At 46.1% G+C, this 20,817-nt stretch overlaps 2 protein-coding genes across 2 annotated transcripts; both read right to left on the bottom strand.

The window, feature by feature from the left end:
• Positions 1 to 448: 448 nt before the first annotated feature.
• On the bottom strand, positions 449 to 6,471 carry LOC144122639 (uncharacterized). Its single transcript, XM_077655810.1, has 4 exons — positions 6,161 to 6,471; positions 5,222 to 5,419; positions 3,099 to 3,483; positions 449 to 575 (listed from the first exon to the last, which is right to left on the bottom strand). The coding sequence occupies exons 1-4, from the start codon at positions 6,465 to 6,467 to the stop codon at positions 449 to 451; spliced, it is 1,017 nt and encodes a 338-aa protein (XP_077511936.1). The 5' UTR covers positions 6,468 to 6,471.
• A 2,272-nt stretch (positions 6,472 to 8,743) lies between these two features.
• On the bottom strand, positions 8,744 to 19,561 carry LOC144101602 (uncharacterized). The gene is made up of 4 exons (XM_077634748.1): positions 19,405 to 19,561; positions 18,863 to 19,164; positions 14,195 to 14,354; positions 8,744 to 9,015 (listed from the first exon to the last, which is right to left on the bottom strand). Exons 2-4 carry the CDS (start codon positions 19,146 to 19,148, stop codon positions 8,847 to 8,849), a joined length of 615 nt encoding a protein of 204 aa, XP_077490874.1. The 5' UTR covers positions 19,149 to 19,164; positions 19,405 to 19,561; the 3' UTR covers positions 8,744 to 8,846.
• Between the last annotated feature and the right edge of the window lie 1,256 nt (positions 19,562 to 20,817).

The following is a 20,817-nucleotide window of genomic DNA, read 5'->3' as shown; positions in this document are numbered from 1 at the left end:
ACGCATGCAGGTACCAGAAAGCCCTCATAAAGACACGGAATGTGGTCGAAAGGACATTCGGTGTCTGGAAGCGCCGCTTCCCTTGTCTGGATATGGGGCTCCAGCACAAGCCGAAACAAGCTGCAGTTATCATAACAGCTTGTGCAGCCCTGCAGAACTTTGCATGCTTAATGAAGGAGCCGCAGCCTCCTATTCAAAGCGCTCCCAATCAGGGCACTCCACCGACTCGCACCAGCACGACAGCAGCAAGGCGGCCACAATACCTTCCACCTGTTGATGCTGTCAGCGACAGCCTGTCAGGAATGCAGGCACGACGGGTGCTCATCCAGAAGAGCTTCATATAAGTAAGAAATGCACAGTCCTCAACACTGTCCCATGCATTTTGAATCAAGTATGTTTATAATCCGCAGTTGCTCATGCTACCCGTATCCCAACTTCTCTGCAGGAGCTAAAGAAATTTTAGAGTAATGGGAATGACTGGCAGCAGTTCCAGCGGCAGGATGAAGAGGTTGGCGAAGTGCAGCGGTGGATCCTGAGTGGCTCCTGAGAGTGTGCTCATCATGACGCGCTTTGATCTACGACCACAGACCTGCACTGCGGATACACCCCTTTACACCAGAATTTTTTCTCAGCTTTGGAACCTTTTATGTTCTGAGCTTGTTGCACTAACAAGCTGCTACTCTTGTACTTCTAGGTCCTGCATTTGTTGCTATAGTGTTCTATTCCAAATGCTATTTTTCAAAAATGCTGTATTGATCTTGCAGGAGGCGAATACCAGAAAATATCTTGTTGAACCTGCTGCTGAGGGCCTTAATGGCGCTCGGTTCATTTGTCTTAAGAGCTGCTGCCTTGGCGGCTTTGCTTACACACATGTGAAAAATTCCCAGATTTGGTGAAGTACAACAGTCAGGCCTTAGGTGGTGCAGTCACGGGGCTTGTGCACCTTTCCACAGAGCGAACATTTGTGTGGCTGCTTTGGTAGCGGCATGGAATTATGGTTCCTCACAGCAGGTAGTTCTGCTACTTCGTCTTTTCTTCTTTCCCCCGGCTTGCAGTTTAAGCTTCGGCTCTTGCATGTTTTCTATGTATTGAGTATATTTTTGTTTTTATGTCACAATTGTAATGACGAAGAAGTGCCCACATGGCAGCGGGACTGCTCTCGGCGAGCGCGTGCTTCCGGTTGGTGCTGCTGGAACCGTTGACTGTGAACGCCGTTCAGTGCTTTGTGCCGTGCTTTGTGCCCGAAAAACCCATTGCAAGTGGTGGAGGTGTGCTCTGACCCCGTCCTGGAGCTGAGAAACGGCACTGTTGCAACCGAAATGTGACCAGAACGCTCCAACCGAGATTCACACGGATGCTAGTGGCATCGGCATTGGTGCTGTGCTTGCACAACGGAAGCCTGGATTTCATGAATATGCTGTCGCCTGTGCCAACCGCGCGCTGTCTAAGGCCAAGATCAATTACTCCGTGTCCGGAAAAGAATGTTTGTGGCCATCTTGTGGGCAATAACTAAATTTAGACCATACCTCTGTATACCTTTGTACACCTTTCTATGAAAGTACATTCGCTTGTGCCTTGACTGCCAACGCCGCAAGTGACCACCGCAGCACTTTTCCGGACCATTGCAGCCCTTACTTTGCCCTGCCCGTCCGTTTGATCGTGTGGGCATCGACCTTTATGGGCCTCTGCCGCCTGGTCATGGTAGTACATAGAGCTCCTGTAACAGTTGCTAAAGGCTGTACAATCTGTCTGCGAGCAGTTGCACTCAATATTCATTGTACTCTAGCCACATGCACCTGGTGTTTGTTAGGCGCCTTGCTTTGCATGGCTGAACACTACGTCATAAAGTGAGTCATCATGAGCCAACACTTTAGTCAAGATCATTGTGTGCAGGCACTGCTGACGTTTGGAAAGTTCTTGCTGCTGCAGTCATGGTGGACTACTGAAAGATAACTTTTATGACCCCAGTAGTCTTTGCAGCATTTTGTTTTGTGGTTCAATTAATGGTTTGCGATATGACTTGGTAGTTACTTCTAGCTTGCAAGTGCTGTAGTGAAATCTTTCACATGCAAACACGTAGACTAGCAGTTCTTTTGATTTGTACCTGCAGGTACTGGTTGGCTGTCGCAGCTTAAACTTTGCATTTAGCCAGCCTTCTTGGAGCAGTACCAATTCCATTTATCGAGAACTGGCATGTTTTAAAATTGTTACATGGTTTGGCGGGGTTCGAAATAGCAGAACGTGGGTGCCATCAGCAAGTGTTTTTGGACGCATGTTTCTTTAGTCTTTTTTTTTCCATGCCTAGTGCGGGTTGTCACAGGCATGTGCTGGCCATATTTTTTAAGCAATAGATTACTTCAGCAAAGTGGCAGGCTGTGGCATTTCATTGACTCAAGCTATGGGCCCATTTTGTAGACGGCATCGGAGGAACTGCATTCAAAGGTTTAAGGTTCTTGAGTAGGAGGCACTAGCTGCAAGTGTTTAGGTTAGGTGAGACAGCAAAGATAATGGAACGCGTAGAGAGCAGTGCTGGCCTTTGTGCATTTATGTAGTGTTGACTGCTGCGTGAGCCAAGATTGTTGAGACTTTTCATACATGGAAACTTTAACAATGTGGCCTACAATTTTTCCTACTGGTTGGTTTTGCCAGCCATGCCAGGGGAGGTTTTTCCTTCCAAGAGCAGCCAGATTTGTAGCATACAGCAATGCGTATTTCTATGAATAAATTGCTGCTTGCATACAAAGATCCACAAGCGCCATATAGGCATAACAGCAGGAGAAGTACCACGCAACCATCCTACCTGCCTCCTGCTATGCTATAGCTTGTCAGACTTGCATGCAAAGCGGTGATGGGGCTGTATGTTTGTTCCCAAGTCATGTGCTTAAAACCATACATGTGCAAATGAAGTGCAGTTATGTGGATTTGCCACATATTTGTGCAAGCATTCAGACAGCATTCCAGTTTCTTTAGTTGTAGGCACCGTTTACTCTGGTGCCTCTCGCAGCCTACAAAGCTGTTCGAGTTTTAATTTTTCTCAATTTCCAATATTTCCAGTTCTAATTTTTTTTTCTGGATGTCGAGAATTTTTTTTTTCGTGCCGTTCGTCCAGAGTGCTTTTGTGTTCTTCCCTCATCAGCTTAAGACGCAGTTCGCGCTCTTCTCGCAGTAGAGCCACTCTAAAGTCGTTTTCATCAGCGGGCGACTTTTCTAAAAGGGCCATCCGCCCTCTTGGAGCCCTGGCAGGTTCACCAGTGGCCACTGCTTCAGCAGTAGTGGAACCAGCGGCAGCTCCAGAAGCAACTGTAGCACTAATGCAGCCTGCTGCAGCTGTGCTGGAAGCATCAGCAGGTTCTGCAACAGGTTGCACAGCAGGAAAAAAGAGATTGCTCTCTTGCTCAATTGCTTCTGGAGTTGCCCCACTCCTACCAAGAGCAGCCACTGATGACTGCGGCTGATCCATGAATGGAGTTTCCCACTCGTCTTCTGTAACAAAGAAAAGGTAAAAATTAGTTGGACAAACCTAAGCTAACAATACATTAGCTGTCTGACTCAACAGCACAGATTGTTAGGTCAAATGGTGAAGAGACATAACGAAAGCCTTATAATGTTCTTATCTAAGGCATCAGTTGCCCTTCTCAGCGCCAAATAGCTGCCTTTGTTTCTTGGGGCCCCAGTTTAGTTGTTCTGTTTTAATCTGCCATATTCCTCAGCTTTCACTCTGAAGTATGCCTGGTGACCTCACTTTATTTTTTCTGCTGATACTGTAGTGATAGTCACGCAGGCCACGAGTTTTTACACATGTGGTTATCCTCAAACTCTGCAGCTTTTTTGTTCTTTCAATTGGTTTCTTTTCAGTTTTAGTACATTTGCTAGTTTGCACTGGCGTGTGTCCCCTGACCCAGGGAGCCAGTTATACACCCTTCCTTTCCTCAAAATCATCGGCGTCTAGAATGTTGTCAATGCCAATGAACGCCGACAGCATTCACTTTGTACATCCTGGAGTAGCTGAGGTAATCCACTTTCAATTTTTTGCAAAGGTTTTCTTGTAATGCCTGCCTGCTTGCTTCGCCGGATATATGCGATACCAATGCTAAGGTGGGGCATACAAGAAAAGTGACAAATACTGCAGCCTGAGCCACAGCCGATAATGGACGCATGTCCATAATCGGCTACAGTACAAAATAGCAGCTACAGTACAAAGCTGCTATTTCTCGTGTAGTCCTGAATCAGAAAATCTCTGAATACTGTTTCAGTGTTGTTGCGTTGTATCGGCAGTGCAATTCATATAGCTGGTATTGCAACCTCCTTTATGTTTATGTAATACAGTGCACTGTAAAAATAAAGTGCGCACAAGTGACAATTGAGTCTTTTGTTATGCAAGAAGTTTATACTGTTGACGCTACCTGCATAAATATTACTGCACAGTTTTATTCTGTGCACACTGCAGCCACTAGTGCTACTTTTCAGTCTGCACTAATAAGCATGCTTGTAGGCAACCTAATTCAGGGCTAGAGAAAACACGCTTCGAGTGAAACCTCGGCATTGCAAAACTAACAATTTCCTTAAAACTAGCAGCCCAATTCCAAAAGGCTTTGAGCATTACACATAGGCAAGCTGCACCATTATTCACAAGAATGTTGTTACCTTATCCCTGGAGCACCATCATGTACAAGTACACAAAAATATGGAAATGTATGTGAAGGAGTGCATGTATAATGAAACTGCATTAAAGTTGGCATTTGTTTAAAGTGAGGCAGGAATGCCAAACAAGACTCAAAAACATCAGGTGAGAATGTCATAATGAATGCAGTTCAGGTTGCAGCACTGAATGCCCGCTCCCTCAGTGTCCGACGGTTAACCCTCCTTCCACTACAGAAACACACCATACCACTCACATGAATATAGGCAGTCAAGACAAAATGCCTTCGGAGTGCTGTCCAACAACATGCAGCTTGGAGCAGGTCATCCTTTCGCACTGTCAACCAATGCAGCCTTTATCTGCACAAACATTCAGCCAACCACATGTACAGCAGCTTTCCGCAGTGTTGTATAAATGAGAATTGTATAATTTGTTGTAGATGAATCCTACATTCCTCACAGCAGGTTCAAGGCAATATAAAAAATTGAAACACTGTCAATCGTGACAGTACACACTGCCACTGTCATCAAAGGAATATAAAGAGAGGAGTGCTGTTTTCCAACAACATGCGAAGTGCTTTACCTGAGTAATGGCATTCTGCATCGCCTGGCTCATCCACCATTGGCTGCAGCAGCCTTATCACAGGCAAACTTGCCACTGGTGGCAGGTCGATGCCCCCATCCGAGTCTGTGGCGTTGCCTGCCCTGGTCGAGATGTGGCTGGCAACAGCCATCACCTGCTCGCTCTGAGCGCTCACGTGGCATTTCGCTGGCCCTCCTCCTGAAAAGAAAAAAACAATCGCACACAGTGACGCTAGCCTTAATTTATAGGCAATGTGCCATTGAAATATTTTGTTCATGAAGTGCCACACAAAAGCAACCAAAGGCATACCAATGCATGCAACTGCGTGTTGTTTTCGCTCCGTTTTTATGCCGAGGTAGGTAGCTGTATGTACAGCCTTCCGGATTTTTGATAGTACCAAGCGAAATTGCGCGGCAAGTTTCCTCATGAACGTGAAGATCGCTAGTGTGGACACCGTCTGAACTACGGTGCACCCAATTTGCGCTTCGCGGTGCGACAGTATGCGAAGGGTACCAACCCCGAGCAAAATCGTGCGTTGTCTGTTCGCTGCTGGCCTGGCGCGAGCCCTCCGTCCCACTGCGCTGCCCGCTCATCGTCGTCTTCTATCTAGCAGAAATCGCATGCCTTCGTACTGACTTGAATGTAGTAAACATTCTATGTAGTTTTTAACAATTAAGGAGGCTGTACAGGATACTGCTCTTGCATTATTTACACGATTACCGCAGGTTGCACTTATCTGCGTTTGTAAATAAAGCAGTGTACACTACACCGAAAGGTTATTACGTGCCCATTTCCATGTTATCACATTGTTGCCAAAAAAACTATGCATTCCAGTACATGCTGCTTACGCAGACCCAAGTAGAATAATCATGCCATTAACCATGGCATACAAAGCATGCAGGAACAAGCATTTGTAAACGGCCTGCAAGCCGCGCTCACCTGTCTTGTGGCGATCTCTCTTTTTCGTCGCGTCCTCCTCCTTCGATTTCTGCTTCATATTAGCCCAGCATTTCTTGAGCTGATTGGGGTCCCGTCGGGTTACCCCGTGATGGCTGTTGAAGAGCCCGGCAACTTCCTTCCAGGTGGCCTTCTTTTTTGCCAGCGACGACACGTCGGTTTTTTTGCACTCTAGCACATGCTGGTATGTCTTCACCAAACCCAGTAAGAGTTCTTTTTCCTCGAAAGTAAAGCGAGGCGCTAGTCTCCGCTGGGAGCAGGAGTCGTCTTGCGATGATTGGAGCGACATTTTGCTGCCCATGAGGTGAACACAGCGTGCAGGAGAGACTTGCCAGTACAACACGCGAGCAACAAAGAAAAAGCATGGAAAAAACTGGCTATGGCTCAAGTAGAATTGGCTCAATGTGGGGCATGTTGCCAGACTGAAGCTTCAATCAAGCGGAAGCAGCGAGTATCGTTGAAATGTAGTTTTTATAGTCAGCAATTTTCCGCAGAAGTCACACCTAGTGCCTGTTTATGACTGCTGAACGAGATGCGTTGTTTTATAGGACCAAAATGGGTGTTATTATAACAGATTGTTCAATACTCTCATCCCCAGACGAGCAATGCGCCCTCGCTTTCAAGCACGCGCTTAACTTGACGAAGCAAGTCAGGTTGAGCATCTATGAAACACGAAACCCAACTTGGCCGTTCTGAAGCCGCCTTGGTGCTTCGACTCGACTTGCCGAAGTTGAGTCGAAGCGCGAGCCAAGTTACATTTCTGCATTCGGGGGTTAGTCTATGAATGAGACTTCGTCAAAATACAGAAGAAGGCAATGATACCCCCTTTGTTGCGGCCGCTTGCCCACAAAAATTGCTTGCTTCTGCCTACCACTAGTAAATTTCTCAAAAATCATGAAATCATGCTCAGACAACGTGAAGAAAATAATTTCAGAAAAATGACCCGTATAGCAGTATAGCAATGCAGGGTTTTTGACCGAAGACTTTACACAATTTTTCAAATAGGCTTTTTGAGTTAGAAGAGCGCTTTTTTCGGTAATAGCATTGTCAATGGTGTAGTAAATTAGAATACAGTAGTAGTAAACTAGAATACACTATAGACGTCCTAACTAGCAGGCTAGTTAACTAGTATTGAATAGTTAATGTTTTAACTATTACTGTTACGCTCCTTAATTATTGATAGGCCTGTAGCCCACCGCAATTAGAATCCATATCAGTTGTTATAATTTCGAAAACGCTGTTACCCTTGGCGCAGTGGGCCAACAAATTTTGGCCCCCTCGATGAGTTACAGGCACTGGAGAGATTCCTTTGCTTGCAAACCTTTTGAAAGCGCATGTATTTTGGTTCCATGAAGCCAAAATTAGTTGTGCCACAGCGCCTAGGGAAACAACGTTTTCAGGTTTAGGAACAACCTTGAAGGTGCCAAAAGCATAATCTTAACCACAGCATTTACTGTCATTGTCAATTTCCGTATTCTAGCATGGCTTAACCTTGGCAGTCAAACTTTTATCGCTACTTGTTTGAAGGTCTGTATTGCTCGGGTTTCATTTACCCTCTAACATTTTAGCCTGGACTTCGCACATCAACTAACCGTTCAACTTGCTGTTGTCTAAAACAAGAATGCTTAAGAAGATATTTCCTCGGCTAAAACATAATGCATAGTGTAATGATTTTGAATGAACTATTCCTATTCCTCAATCGCTATGAAATCTCCAAGCTTCAATAGCGATGGAAGCATTTTCTCATTTACACAAATTCTTGCTGAGCGCCTCAACACATACTTAAGTTGAGGGTGACTGTATCAATTACATTAAAGAGTTTTCAACATCTTCAAGTATGCGCAAAGCTCCTGCAGTTATAACAGCATTGATAAAAAAGAATTACGCAATCTGCGAAGGTTTGCGCATATGGTGATTGATTTCAGTTCACATCACACTCCCGACACAAGTAATAACGTTGCAATGTAACATTGAAACGTTTCGACCCTGGAACATTAATTCAGTCAATTCTTCTTTCCAAAACACAACGAGCACTCCGTGCACAGCTTTTGCGCAGCCATCATTAGCGAACTGGGTAATTTTATTTCTGAGGTCGCGCTCGTTATTATTGAGCCACATAAAACATAACAGCGATCGGAGTTGATTCCACACTAGAGTTTTAATCTGAAGTTTAGATTTTGCTTGTTGCTCAGTTTGCATGGCCACGGAAGGCAGTGCGAAAAGACGACGATAAACACGTAAGGCAGACAGGACTGGCACAATCGTTCATGAACCGTAAATCAACATGTTTTTTGTTCTCAATTTAGCGATAGTCGTCTTCATCTTGAGCTCTACTGTTATGCGTTTGGCTGGTCACACCTTCAAATTACAGCCCGGCAGTCTGACAGGAAGAAGCCGTGTTAAGGCATTTCCATCTTCAGAGCAGAAATCGAGTAAAACCAGCTTCGCTAATCATTTTATACCATCAAAAAGGCCATTCGCATCATGGTCGCTTACAAATTTGGCGTTTTATTGTGTATTCAATCAGTCGTGTATATATGCTGATGATAACGAGATGAATAAATATACTAGTACGCCATAAAATGTCAGGACAGCTCTCTGTACGCGCCCAGCTCCAGCAGCAGCCAAGGATGGTATTTAGACGCCGCTGACGGTTCAGCTGCCCCTGTCATGTGCACTGCTCAACACGCTGTCCAGGGCCAGAACCACGCGCGGTCCCCTCAGCAGCCTCTCCCAGGGCCCAAGGAAGCCTCGAAATGCAGCCAGGCTGCCTGAGCAATCCTTCCCATTGGCCGATCCACCCGCAGACAGCATGTTCCCATGGCCGGAATGACGAGCTAGGAAAAAATGCGTTCCCAAGAGACCTATTTAGGAAGCATTTGTCTTGAGGTACCAACCGGAAAACCGCTTTTTCGCACGCGGTCTTTTCAGTATTCCGTTCTCTTTTGTAGCATAATCAGTGGCAGTCCAGACAGGATTCTTTTAATTTAACCATTTCTGCTTTAGTATCTCTTCAAAGTGGTAAACAATTAAAAACAACTCTGTCCTAAAACTGTTCGAGCAGCAAATCAAAGAGACGAAAAAACTGCTAGCAGCAGAAAATATCCTAGTGCAGAATTTCTCTTGATTGCGCAGTCTTCGTGAGGAGCACAGAATGCTGAGGCCAATAATTAATAGAATTAACGTGCACAACGAGCTCGGCGAATAAATTCCGTGACTTTGCGAGTATCTCGACGAACGGTGTGCTATATGAGAGTAAAGATCACCTTGTGGTTGCGGCTACATTCGATTTGCTAAACCATTACTTAAATATGAAGAAATGCTTTAAACCTAAAGGCTCCCTATAATTTCGGAACATTAAGGTTAAGTGCAGGTTTATTAATCAGCGCAGGCTAATGAGAGCCAAAAGAGTAGGTGTATTAAGTTTAAAGATGAAAGCTGCCTGCTATTAGCGGAGTGGGCAAGGATCGTTACGGCGGCACAGCACGTGTTGCTTTTGGTTGTGTTTTCGGCAAGAATTTTGAAGAAATTCAGGAAGTATTTTCAGCAAAACACACAAGCACGGTTTTACTTCTGCAGCATGGGCTTTGTCCAGGGAACTTTATCAACAGCAGTACTCCTCGGGGATCCAATGCTACAGAGGAGTAACTGCGTGTCCGCATATCTACCCTGCAATGCGGCCAACGTAGCAAGAAGCAAGTGGCGCCGTCCAAGCTCCGAGACTCCTCAACTTTAGCCTACGATACTAAAAAAGAGGGTATACGAGCCAGCCTTTGAACGCTCCAGTGCTTTAGACAAGGTCCTGATATTGCCAGTCGCTATTATTGCTTCACCGGTTAGAATAACAGTGCCACGCCGTTATGTTTGCCATTGTATAAATAGCTTCTTTATTCAGCGGCGCACCCTCCATATCCTGAAAACCAGTCACATGCATTGGTTTCTTTACATGTTGGTCTGCTGTTGTTCAATAAATGCCTCTTCACATGTTGAACGGCGTGACTGGCTGTCTAGCACCTATCATGATAGGATTACCTCTTGCTGTTCTCTGATAATGGCCATAAAGTTTAATACCACACTATTCGCTTGGATCTACTCAAGCAAGATCACAATAACGTGTCCTGGTTTCAATAATTTAACAAGTGATTTCTGTGGAGTATACATGATGTACTACCGGTTCCCCGCACTATAGGCAGTGAAAAACAATGACCAGATATTTTCTCTCCAATCCAGAGAGGGCAACGAATGCACCGATTTACTCTCACTAGTTCTCGCTGCAATTTCTTTAAAATTATGGCTACATAGGAGTATTTGGTACAAAGCTTGCGAATCCCCCCATGTGTAAATTATGGTCCGCTTTTGAAAGTAGATATCCAAGGCCAGTTCTGAATCTTGTTTTGTATGCAGAAGCTAGCAAGTGGCCTTCTGTGTGGCATTATATAAGCACATTTTTCACGAAAATTGTAATATTTGCGATAAGACGCGAGAGATCTAGACTTACATCTTCCATTCTTCATATATAGGACGCATATTCGGCGCTCCATCATCAGTTGTGGCGGTGGCCTACTTACACCTTCATACCTACCACATGCAAGGAGTGGTATATGGTTATTTAAGGAAAGTCGTTGCATTTTGTGCCTAATTGCGTGCTAGGTTTTCTAATAATTATTTAAGTGAGAAAAAAGGTGTTATATACAGACACCGCCAGTATTGTTTTCCATGTTCCCTTGTACCTTGCTTTGTATACATGACACAACGGAAGACAAGCGAAAAATGTACGGCCGTAATGAAACGTGAACAGCACTTATAAACAAAGAAAACTATTTGCCTTTGTGCATTTAGCTTCAGTGTACAAGGGACGTCATTCATGCTTCTGGGTAAAGGGTGTACCGAAGTATATATTCATTCACTGGCATCTAGGCATATGCGTGTTCGCTTTTCATTCCGACGGGACTGTAAGTGGCCGCAAGAGCAAAATCTTTTTTCAAGCCGATGAAAAAGGACTATTTGTCCCCTCGGTTGTGGATTATTTCATTTAAAGAAAGCCTGAATAAATTGAGGGCGTCTTTCTGAATTCTTAGGAACGCGCATTCTTGGGTCTACACAGATTTGGTATAGGCTCGCATGGCTGCGCTCCACGCAGACACTTTTCACGAGTTGGCGTGTACATTCGGTGCGACACAGAGAAAGTTGAAAATTGCACCACTGTGGCTAGATGGGATCTAACCAATGTTGCATTTAAGAAATTATTGCCCCCGGTTCAACAGTTGGAGAGGGCTTCTTTTTTTATGCATCCTTAAAAAAATTTGTGCCGTCTATTCTGCAGTGAAATATAATGCATCAGTTACAGTTGAATCATTTAGCAGCGACGACAGGTAATCTCCCTGAATAGAGACGAAGCTGAGGGCAGCATGACGGAAAGGAGACTAGAACTGAGCATTCATAACTGTAAAAACGTCGAGGGAAATAATCCTAAATGCACCACCGCAGGAATAGACGAAATTCCAGTCACACTAAATAATGAACTTGGTCTAAGCACCAACGAAGCCTTGTTAAAAGCATGAGAGGATTTGGACGAAAAACTTTTTCAAGCAAAAGGCAGTTGCCTGAGATTACGGGTAAAGCCCTTACTCCAGGGCTATTCTCTCCATCTGGCCTGCGCACATGTTGAACGAGTGCCCGCCAGTCCTCCAGATTATTGCTAATAAGCAGCGTCTACCACCGCCCAAAAGACGTTTCTTTGAGTCTGGAGATTGTTTGGCTTTGTCCTACATCCCCACGAATTGTTCAAGAGGGTAGAGCAGGCCTGGCACCACGGAATGTTTTGGCGTGTAACGTTGGACGAAATTAAATGCAGACTGTAGAGGTTATTTACAGGAAAGCTTAAAAGAGAGGCTTGTTTTCTGCCCTGGAACAGTCCTATAAAACAACTTAGGGGATGCTTAAGCTTTGCCTTTAAAAGTAGAACGCGATAGCGTATCGGGTCCTGTGCGCATCGCCTACGCAACACTCACACGAAGGCCTATATCAAAATCAGCACGCTCATAATCACCCATCTACGCATTAGCACATGCCTATAAGACAGTTCACCAATTTGAAGACCACAACGAATTCACTAGGTCCACCTTTATGCAGCCTCAACCGACCAGCCTTCGCAGCTTATGAGTAGCGCGCACCCGTCTCGCAGTCCGAAAGTCTTGGCTTCGATTTCCGCCTAAACCCAAAATAACCCCGTTTTTTTTTCAACTCAATTTCTTACTTTTGATAACAGAAGCCTCCATGAGAAATATGGCATCAATTAGAATATTCTTTGATTTGTTCGAGCATTTTATTAATTCTTCGTTTCCATCGGCATTTTTCACTCATAGCAAACGAGACCGGCTTTAATGCGACGCAATACCCTTCACGCTGCCACGTTAATAAGTTTATGCCCGACAGCTAGTGACAAAGTAGAAGAGATGTCAGAAGTGCGACAACAGTCGAGGTACACGGAAGACTAAGGCTGGGTTAAAAGTTACCACAGCTGCTGTTCATGATTTATTTGATAAATAAGGAAAGATGGTTACAAGAAATTATATTGGCGATAATCTCTTGTACAAATTAGGCGGAACGGTCGCAGATCAGAGGCTTCTGTGTGTTATGTATGCGGACGATATTGTACTGTTCGTTGCTAACCAGAAAGGTTTACAGACTCTGGTTATTACTTGTGGAGAAGTTCTATGGATTAGTTTTGCGCCATTAAGGCAGGTTTGAGGATCTTTAACAATTTCACTGATAAGATACTTACAGTGCAAGGATATAAGATACCCAGGATGGCAGAATATAAATATCTCCAAGTATGGGTTAAAGAAGGAGAGATACACGTGTAAAAGTATTAAGAGACTATTAGACAAAAAAGCAGAAGCGATGCCGTCATAAAGAAGCCTAGAACATTATGTGAGCACTGCAGGTATGAAGTACTGAGAGGTATTTGGAAAGGAATAATCATGCCAGTGCTTGCTATTTGCACTGCGGTTTTGTGCCTAAGGGCAGAAGTTCAGTCGGAACTAGAAAAAAAATCACAGAGCTGTTGGAAGATTAGCACAACGCGCCCACATCAAAACAACAAGAGACTTAGTACAGGAGGATATGAACAGCTAGGGCATTTGAAATACGTACGAAGAAAGAGCGATGAATCATAGTAGAAGAAAACTACAAGGAGGCAAACCAGTAAGCCTGCAGGAAAGCAGGACGGAGACATAAAGATCTTTAAATGAACGGTCACGACACAGAGGGTAAAAACTGGACAAATACAAAGGAAAAAAAGCAGACTCTACATCTGTATACGAAATGAAAAGGGCAAATCAGGATGGAATCGATTATGACCACTCAAGAGGCGCGCCCTACTTTTTGAAGCGAGATCCTATCATATTCTCTCTGGCCATTGCTCTATTGAAGGTCAGTTGCACCCCTACCTTCCTATAGCGTCGAACGAATGGCTGCACCCTACGGGACCATTTGCCTCGCACTAACGTTTAATACCTTATCCGCTTAGTCTTAATAAGTAATCGCTGTGGAAAATGAATTGGATTCTGAGAAGCTGCACGCCTCACCCCTTCTCGTGCGGTGGTGTTCAATATCTTCTTCCAATCCACTGCGCGTGTGGTCGGCATATAAGTACAAGATGGCGCATTGTACGACTCAGATGTTAACTGGCACCTTATTCTGTGATTAAAACGCTGAAAGTCATGACTGCAGCCACGACCGCGGAATTCTGTTGCTGTGGTATCGACATCAAAGCCGCTGCTCTTAGGCATTTTCGGCAACTGCGGGCATCTGTTTAGAGTTGTCAGACAGAGATGCAACGCAATCCTGAAAGTAGCATCCGGTGTAAGAGTGCAGTGCGGAGCGTTGAGAGAGCAGCTAAGATTATAGACACTTTTCTTCGGATCTTACACTTACAGGAAACTAGGCAGCAGAAGCAGCTCGCTCTCACGGCGCTTGTACGAATTGTAAATCAGCTTCAGGCAGCTGGCGCACCTTTGTTTCAAGAAGATAGGCCAGTCCGGGTAGAGCCCTCGTCGCTGCGGAGCTGGTCGCCACCAGGTGTGGTTCGAGCGCGGGTGCTGTGCTCCAGGTCCCGGTGGATCAGTGTCAGCGGCTGAGAGACGTTGCGGTGGTGGCACCACTCCTCTTTCAGCTGGAAACATGAAACGTGATTTTTTTTTTGGTCTTGTTCCCCTTCACTGTGTCCCGCGCCTCTTTCCATGGATGATAACACGGGCAATGCAATTGAGATGTTTTGTCTGCTGCCTGTGTTGTTCATGCCGGAAATAGCGGAGTATTGTCTCTCATGCAGCATCTGTCATCGTTATACTAGGTTTGTGGTGCAAGCGCCGCAACGTCGTGGACGTTCTTCTTGGTACCGCCAGCCTCCAAAAGTAGGTGATGTTATGTCATTTTGAAAATCTTCCATACGTACAGATCTCTTGGCGGAACATAAAACAAGACTTAATACAGAGTGGTACACCACATACGGGTGAAACCAACATCATATTGTTTGCAGGAGTACCGTCAACTCGGGGTTTTTAACTCTTGCTTAAAAATAATTATGCAATATTCATAATATTCATTGCAGTCCCAAGCTCGTTTTATTAAGTTCTGGATGAGGTATAGATGTAGCATACCTCCCTCGCCTGGTCCTCCTTTCGGCACTTTATAAAAGCCACCAAAATAATAAAAGAAACCAATGTCTACGCTCTTGCCTTCGTATATTGTAGCGATGCCAACCACGTTTTAAATGAACGAAGTATGCTTGCCCACCGTGTCCAAGAAAGTGCCTGACTCCGGAGTCAGTATCAGCATTAAAGTACATCAGAAGTCTGAGGAAAAGTGTGCCGCCGTTTCTGATAAGTGTTAGGAAGGCCACCAAAAGGTGAGCAGCAGCTGCTCACTTCGGCACAGTCAGCGCCCAGTCATAGTTCTTTCAACACGAGTGAGATTTCTGCAGTGTGGTAGCGCAAGACCGAGGTTAAGTAGTTGTATTTTTTGTCGCGGTCTTTATTTCGCGGCTTTATTTGTTTTTATATGTCGCGGAAAAACAAAAGGATCATGCAGGTTGGCTGTTTCCACCATAAGTTGAATTGGCTGTTCCTAAATCTTATATAAGGTTAAAAGAAACGCGCTTGGGGCTTTAATATTTAAAAGATTTGTGATTTTTCTTAGCTCAATTAAAAATTAGCAAAAAAATACACACTCTGAGTTGGGCCATACAGCGGCGAACGATATGTCGTTGGTTTCACCCATTTGCGTCCTAACACTTTGAAACGTCCTGCATATACGCGGCCAGTAAGCATGTTGTGCGTGCTTTTTTATTCATCTGATCTGTTTCCTGACGCCGGTAAGTTGACTTATCTCTTTTAATAAGCTCTAACACATTTCCTACCAAAACCTTTAAAGGAGTGGAGACACGAAATTTTTTCATTGGCGTTTTCTTTGTTTCAAACGTTGCGTCTTTCCCCAGGACGCGTGGTACACGCTGCGTAAATCATATATGCGCATTTTTTATTTGAATATTTATACTGAGCGATTTTGGTTTCGGTTTCTGAGAGCCGGGATGTGTTGCGACGTCACTGTTATGGCAGAGTAGCAACCCTCATCACATGGGTCCCAAAAGTTGTGACGCAACGATTGCTTCATCCTCTGCTCACGTGCACAGGCTGTGCATAGCAGCCCCTTTCGAACTGCCGGCAAATTCGGTCGGTACTGCGATATGCTGTGAAACGTCATGTGAGCGAGGGACGACTCAGTCGTCCAACCAAGCGGCTCACTTCGGCTGATCTCAATCGGCATACCGCGTATGCCAACGGGGTTTGTGCGTTGTATTCCGCTTTACGCCTACGCGGCTGCTCGGCGGTCGTCTGTGTCGATGGCCCGTAATTGACAGCGCGTCAGTTGGCCGATCCCATCGTCACATTATAGCGACACGATGGTCCAACCTAACAAATGTTGGTACTAACCAATACCTGTCTCTGTCTTTAATTCCTCTGCCGCGCCGTCGCTTTGCGAGACTGCTCAGGGGCCGCGGCGGCTGATTACGATATCTGTTGCTTTTTTATCAAACAGTCCATATATTCGCAGAATGAATGCTTCCAGACAATTATACAGGATTCATGATTTACCGAACGAGTAAGTAACTCCTCCAGGAATGCGCCCATGGGGATGACTGCATCTCGGCTCGGCTTTAGTTTACTATCTAGCTGAATGCATCTGTAGACGTGCAGCAATTGGGCGTAAGTCCAGCATGAATTGCAAGCTGCATTCTACTTAGGTGAAAAAATCTCTTCTCTGTGGGTCTACTTATTTACGGAGTGCGATAACTCTGCAAGAATACAGCCGAAGAATCCGAGCGCCAGCCTGGGGAACGCTTCATAGCCAAGTTGTTGACACCGCGTAGGACCGGCGTTCTGACTCGGTCTAACTGCTTTTTTCGATGTGTCGGGTACTTGACCTTAAATTAATTTATTTAGAAGCATGTTCAACACCCATTTTTGATAAATAAAATGGCTCAATTTGTTGTCCTCAAGCGACGCCGACGACTGCTAGCTGCCGCTGCGGGAGCCTACAGCATTGTTGCACAGACTGGGTCACACCGCATAGCAGCGGAGCTTCCCGCTCGATGTATCTGTGTCGTAAAAAGTAAGCAGTCAACAATTTCAGGTCACTGTTGTCAGAACTGTACTCTATGTCAATTTGTACTGGATAAAACTTCTAAACTCGTTCTTCACACTCGTCGACATCACACATACGAGCCCGGCTGACTCGCTATGTAAATTCGTACCGCTTGTGATTCGAAGGGTGAACATATCAAATTTAGTCGCTCGTTTTGCTTATTCGTAGTACGGAGAAGGTGTAGACAAGAGCAGATATAGTCATCGTCTAATCGACGTGAAGATTTCGTTTGGCCCCGATACTGGATGCTAGCTGGCGTGCCAGCAAAGGCATATTTGCCGTTCACCACACCGACCAACGAGTCGCAGACGTAGCGCCTGGTCGATGTCGTGCGTCGCCGTTCATACTACGTCAAAATACTGTGCCGTAATGTCACTACTATCCACTGATATCGTTCCCACAGCTCTACGTCACAAAATATCGCGCTAGCGATGGGTCTCAATCATAAGAAAGGACATTTAAGGACTCTGGAGTTCAATTAAATATTGTGAGCACAGTGCGTCACCCCCGTCTTCATCTGTGAATATTCATCATCATCTCACATCTTCGTCTTTCGAGGAGTGGTCGCTATATTTGTCAGCGGGAATAAAGAGCTCGCTTGGTTCACAGTCTCACAATATATATTTAAGCGTCAATTGCATGCAATACTTTGCCTTGGACGAGCTTACACACAGAAGAAGCCCTGTATATTTTATGTACATTAACCCCGCCCACACCAACTGGGACGCCATGCTCCTCTTTGTAACCTTTGCCTACAATACTGCCGTGCAACGAACAACCAGTTTCTCCCCGTTTTTACTTGTGTTCGGTCGCCTCCCCCTACCTTCACTCTCGAAGCATCTTTTTTCTCTGCCTCCACAACCTCTTCCGGCCTTTCCATGACGAATTTACTTCCCGTCTTGCCTACTGTCGCACCATTGCCCGCCTGAACACTGACGCCTGCCAAGCCTCCCGGAAAACAACCCACGACTTCAAACACCGTGGAGTGCGTTTCTTCCCTGGTGATGCAGTGTTGCTGTGGACTCCTGTGCGTACCCCCGGATTGTGCGAAAAATTTCTCAGCCGCTTTATTGGTCCGTGCACTGTACTCGAACAAACGTCCCCCGTGAACTATCGCGTTGCTCCTGTACATCCTGGCCATGACCGGCGTTGTCGCGGTGAAGAGATTGTTCATGTGTCGCGCTTAAAGCCCTTCACCCGTCGCCCTACTTCCCTCTAACGTGCGCCCGGGACGGTCGCTTTCGCCCATAGGGGGAGAAAGTGTGAGCACAGTGCGTGACCCTCGTCTTCATCTGTGAATATTTATCATCATCTCGCATCTTCGTCTTTTGAGGAGTGGCCGCTATATTTTCCAGCGGGAATAAAGAGCTCGCTTGGTTCACAGTCTCACAATATATATTTAAGCGTCAATTGCATGCAATACTTTGCCTTGGACGACCTTACACACAGAAGAAGCTCATAACAAGCTTATTGTAGCCTCAAAATTTGGTGTCTCAACTCCTTTAATTTGGAACAAAATGTTTGGGAGCCGGCTCGGCTCCTTCTTCCGCGTTGACTTGGGGCACCAGCTAGCGCCTTTAAAGAGGCTCTGAAAGCGGCTCTAATAAAGTTGCGCTATGCCCGCGATGTTGAAGCGCCGCTTTAGAAATTATTTCCAGCAAAACATTTTTTCAATGCGCTTTGTAGAAGTTAACTTTTCTGTAGTCAAAATTTCAACCTAAGCGTCTTCGCGCCGTTCCCTCTCCTCTTGCCACTTTTCGCACGCTGGAAGGTCGGCGCTCCTCCGCCGCGCAACCTCCAATGACGGAGCTTCATGACCCACCGGAGCTACACGGCTTATTAGCAGCGGCCATGCTAAAGCTGCCTGTCGTCTGAATGAATCTAACCAATAACCACCTCTCAACTCACACACGCAGATGCGAGAGAGGGAGGAAGATACGGGCATGAAAAATTGGCAGGTGCCCACAGATTGCTCACCTATCTTCTTTCCACACAATCCGCAGCCGTGCGCTCCATGGTCTTCCCTTTGGCTGTCAACCGTGTGGTCACCGCGTAGCGCGAGACGTTGCGCGCCACCCCTGACAGCGGAAGCAAGAACACCGTGCAGCTGCTGCTGGTCTACGAAACGGCCGACCGCCACCATGATCCCTCCAGGATCACGCCGAGGCATGTCAGGTGGCTGCGGCTCAAGCCCGCCTGGAAGCAACTCCTCCTCCCGTCGCGGATGGCAGGACAAGATCTGAATCCCGAGCACCATGACCATGTCTCGCAGTCATGGCCTGCAAAGAGGACACAGAATGAGGCCTGTCTTATTGCCAGAAGACCAAAACGCAGGCTCGGTGTGGGCCCCTGTCTTATACGACTGCTGGCGATGGCAGGTCGAGGAGAACGCCGGCGGCAGGCGATTAGGGAGAGCAGCGAACGCTAGGGCCACCGTGTTCGCGGTTCTCAGCTCCGGTGGGCTTAGCGCTGGTGCGATGGCGCCACGCAGGAAGGGTCGAAAGCAGGATGATGCTCACCACGTCCAAGGAGAGCCAGAGGTACGGTATGCACCGCGGGATAGGGCGATACTGTGATGCGCAAACGGCAATGCTGCGTTTGGATGATGAGGGCCGTTCTGTAGCGACGGAGCCAGCAAAAGCACAGGTTCACGCAGCAGGCTGAAGACGTAGCGCGAGCTGGTCGTATCAACGTTAAGCACGCGCTACTTCTTCGTAGTCAGGGGTGCGAGTTCTCCCGCCACCGCTCATTTTGCCACAAGGTAGTCAAAGCACGGAGATCAGATATGGGTGAAAGTTGGATGGTTTCAGGTAAGCTGCAAAGTAAAACGCTATAACTGCGTAAACAGACTTCAATAGACGTGGGGTGTAAGAAACAGCAAAAAAATATTGAATGCAACAAAAGGTACACGGCAAAATTTATTCGGGTACAAAGCTGCATATAACACAGGGACTTACTGATTTCCTTTATAATCACCTATTGATTTTACTTCCTTGTCTCGGGTAACTCAAAAAGTCTCAGACTTCGTTTTTTTTTCACTTGAACTTTTGGTATACAGAGTGATTTTTTTTTATTCCTTGCAGATCATTTTTTTGATTGGGACAGATACTGCGGCGTGGCCTGAGCGTGTGAACTGTATGCAACAAAAGGGGCATTGTATACGCAATAGTGCTCAACAAGAAGACGATTACTTGATTAACTAATCATTTTTAAAATTTTGGTTCTAGGCAGAAAGATTATGTTGAAACCAGAAGGCCGTCAGCATTGAAGGTGAGCAAGATGACTCTCGGGAGTCTAGAGCGGGAGCGGCAGGCGCGCCGGCGACGCAAGGCCAAGATTCCGTTTCCTGCAGCAACAATGGCGGCAAGACCAGGAGAGGGAACATGTTGCAAGATAACGCTCCGCGGCCGGTTTACTGGCGGCTGCGCGAGCCTCTCCACTCTCCCCACACCCGTGGTCGCTGCTATGCACTCGCGCTATCCGCGCGCGCGGAGGGCGGTAGGGAGTCACGCGCTGGGAGTGGAGACTGAACGAGGGAGGGGAGGGAAGAGGATGTCGCAGCTGCTCGCAAGGCCTCCGCAGCAGAACTTCACGACGTTAAAGAAGCTGTCTCTTATATTCTGCGCCAAAGTCCTGGCCGATCGGCGATTTTCACGAACTCCAAAACATCGTTAGAAACGCTGTACATCCTGCTGAATAACCACCCAGTTTCTCACGACATTGCATATCTACATCCCTTGGTTACTGCCGCAGGGCCCAACATATAACATTTAAGTGGATACGAGCTCAATGTGGCATTCCAGCTAACGAAAAAGCAGATGAAGCGGCCCGGAGAGGTCTACAGCATCTATAGTACAAGAGTATTTTGTTCACAAAATCACATGCGTCACAACAGGCCAAACGACAGGCCTATGAGGAAAATAATCGGCTGT

The sequence above is a fragment of the Amblyomma americanum genome, chromosome 1, assembly GCF_052857255.1.
Source record: "Amblyomma americanum isolate KBUSLIRL-KWMA chromosome 1, ASM5285725v1, whole genome shotgun sequence".
In the NCBI taxonomy this organism is placed as follows: Eukaryota; Metazoa; Arthropoda; class Arachnida; order Ixodida; family Ixodidae; genus Amblyomma; species Amblyomma americanum.
Note: the sequence above shows the minus strand (reverse complement) of the source record. Positions and strands in the feature narration are given on the sequence as shown.

Bases quoted from the DNA above. Each gene is read 5' to 3' on its own strand.
- LOC144122639 (XM_077655810.1), bottom strand. From the start codon at position 6,467: ATGTCGCTCCAATCATCGCAAGACGACTCCTGCTCCCAGCGGAGACTA. The intron at 5,420-6,160 runs GTGAGCGCGGCT...TTTTCTTTTCAG, and splicing joins GAGAGATCGCCACAAGACAG to GAGGAGGGCCAGCGAAATGC. The intron at 576-3,098 runs GCACGAAAAAAA...CTGTGGTCGTAG, and splicing joins AAAAGCACTCTGGACGAACG to ATCAAAGCGCGTCATGATGA.
- LOC144101602 (XM_077634748.1), bottom strand. From the start codon at position 19,148: ATGGTCATGGTGCTCGGGATTCAGATCTTGTCCTGCCATCCGCGACGG. The intron at 14,355-18,862 runs GTGAGCAATCTG...TCATGTTTCCAG, and splicing joins ATTGTGTGGAAAGAAGATAG to CTGAAAGAGGAGTGGTGCCA. The intron at 9,016-14,194 runs GTGCGCCAGCTG...ATTTTTTCCTAG, and splicing joins CCTATCTTCTTGAAACAAAG to CTCGTCATTCCGGCCATGGG.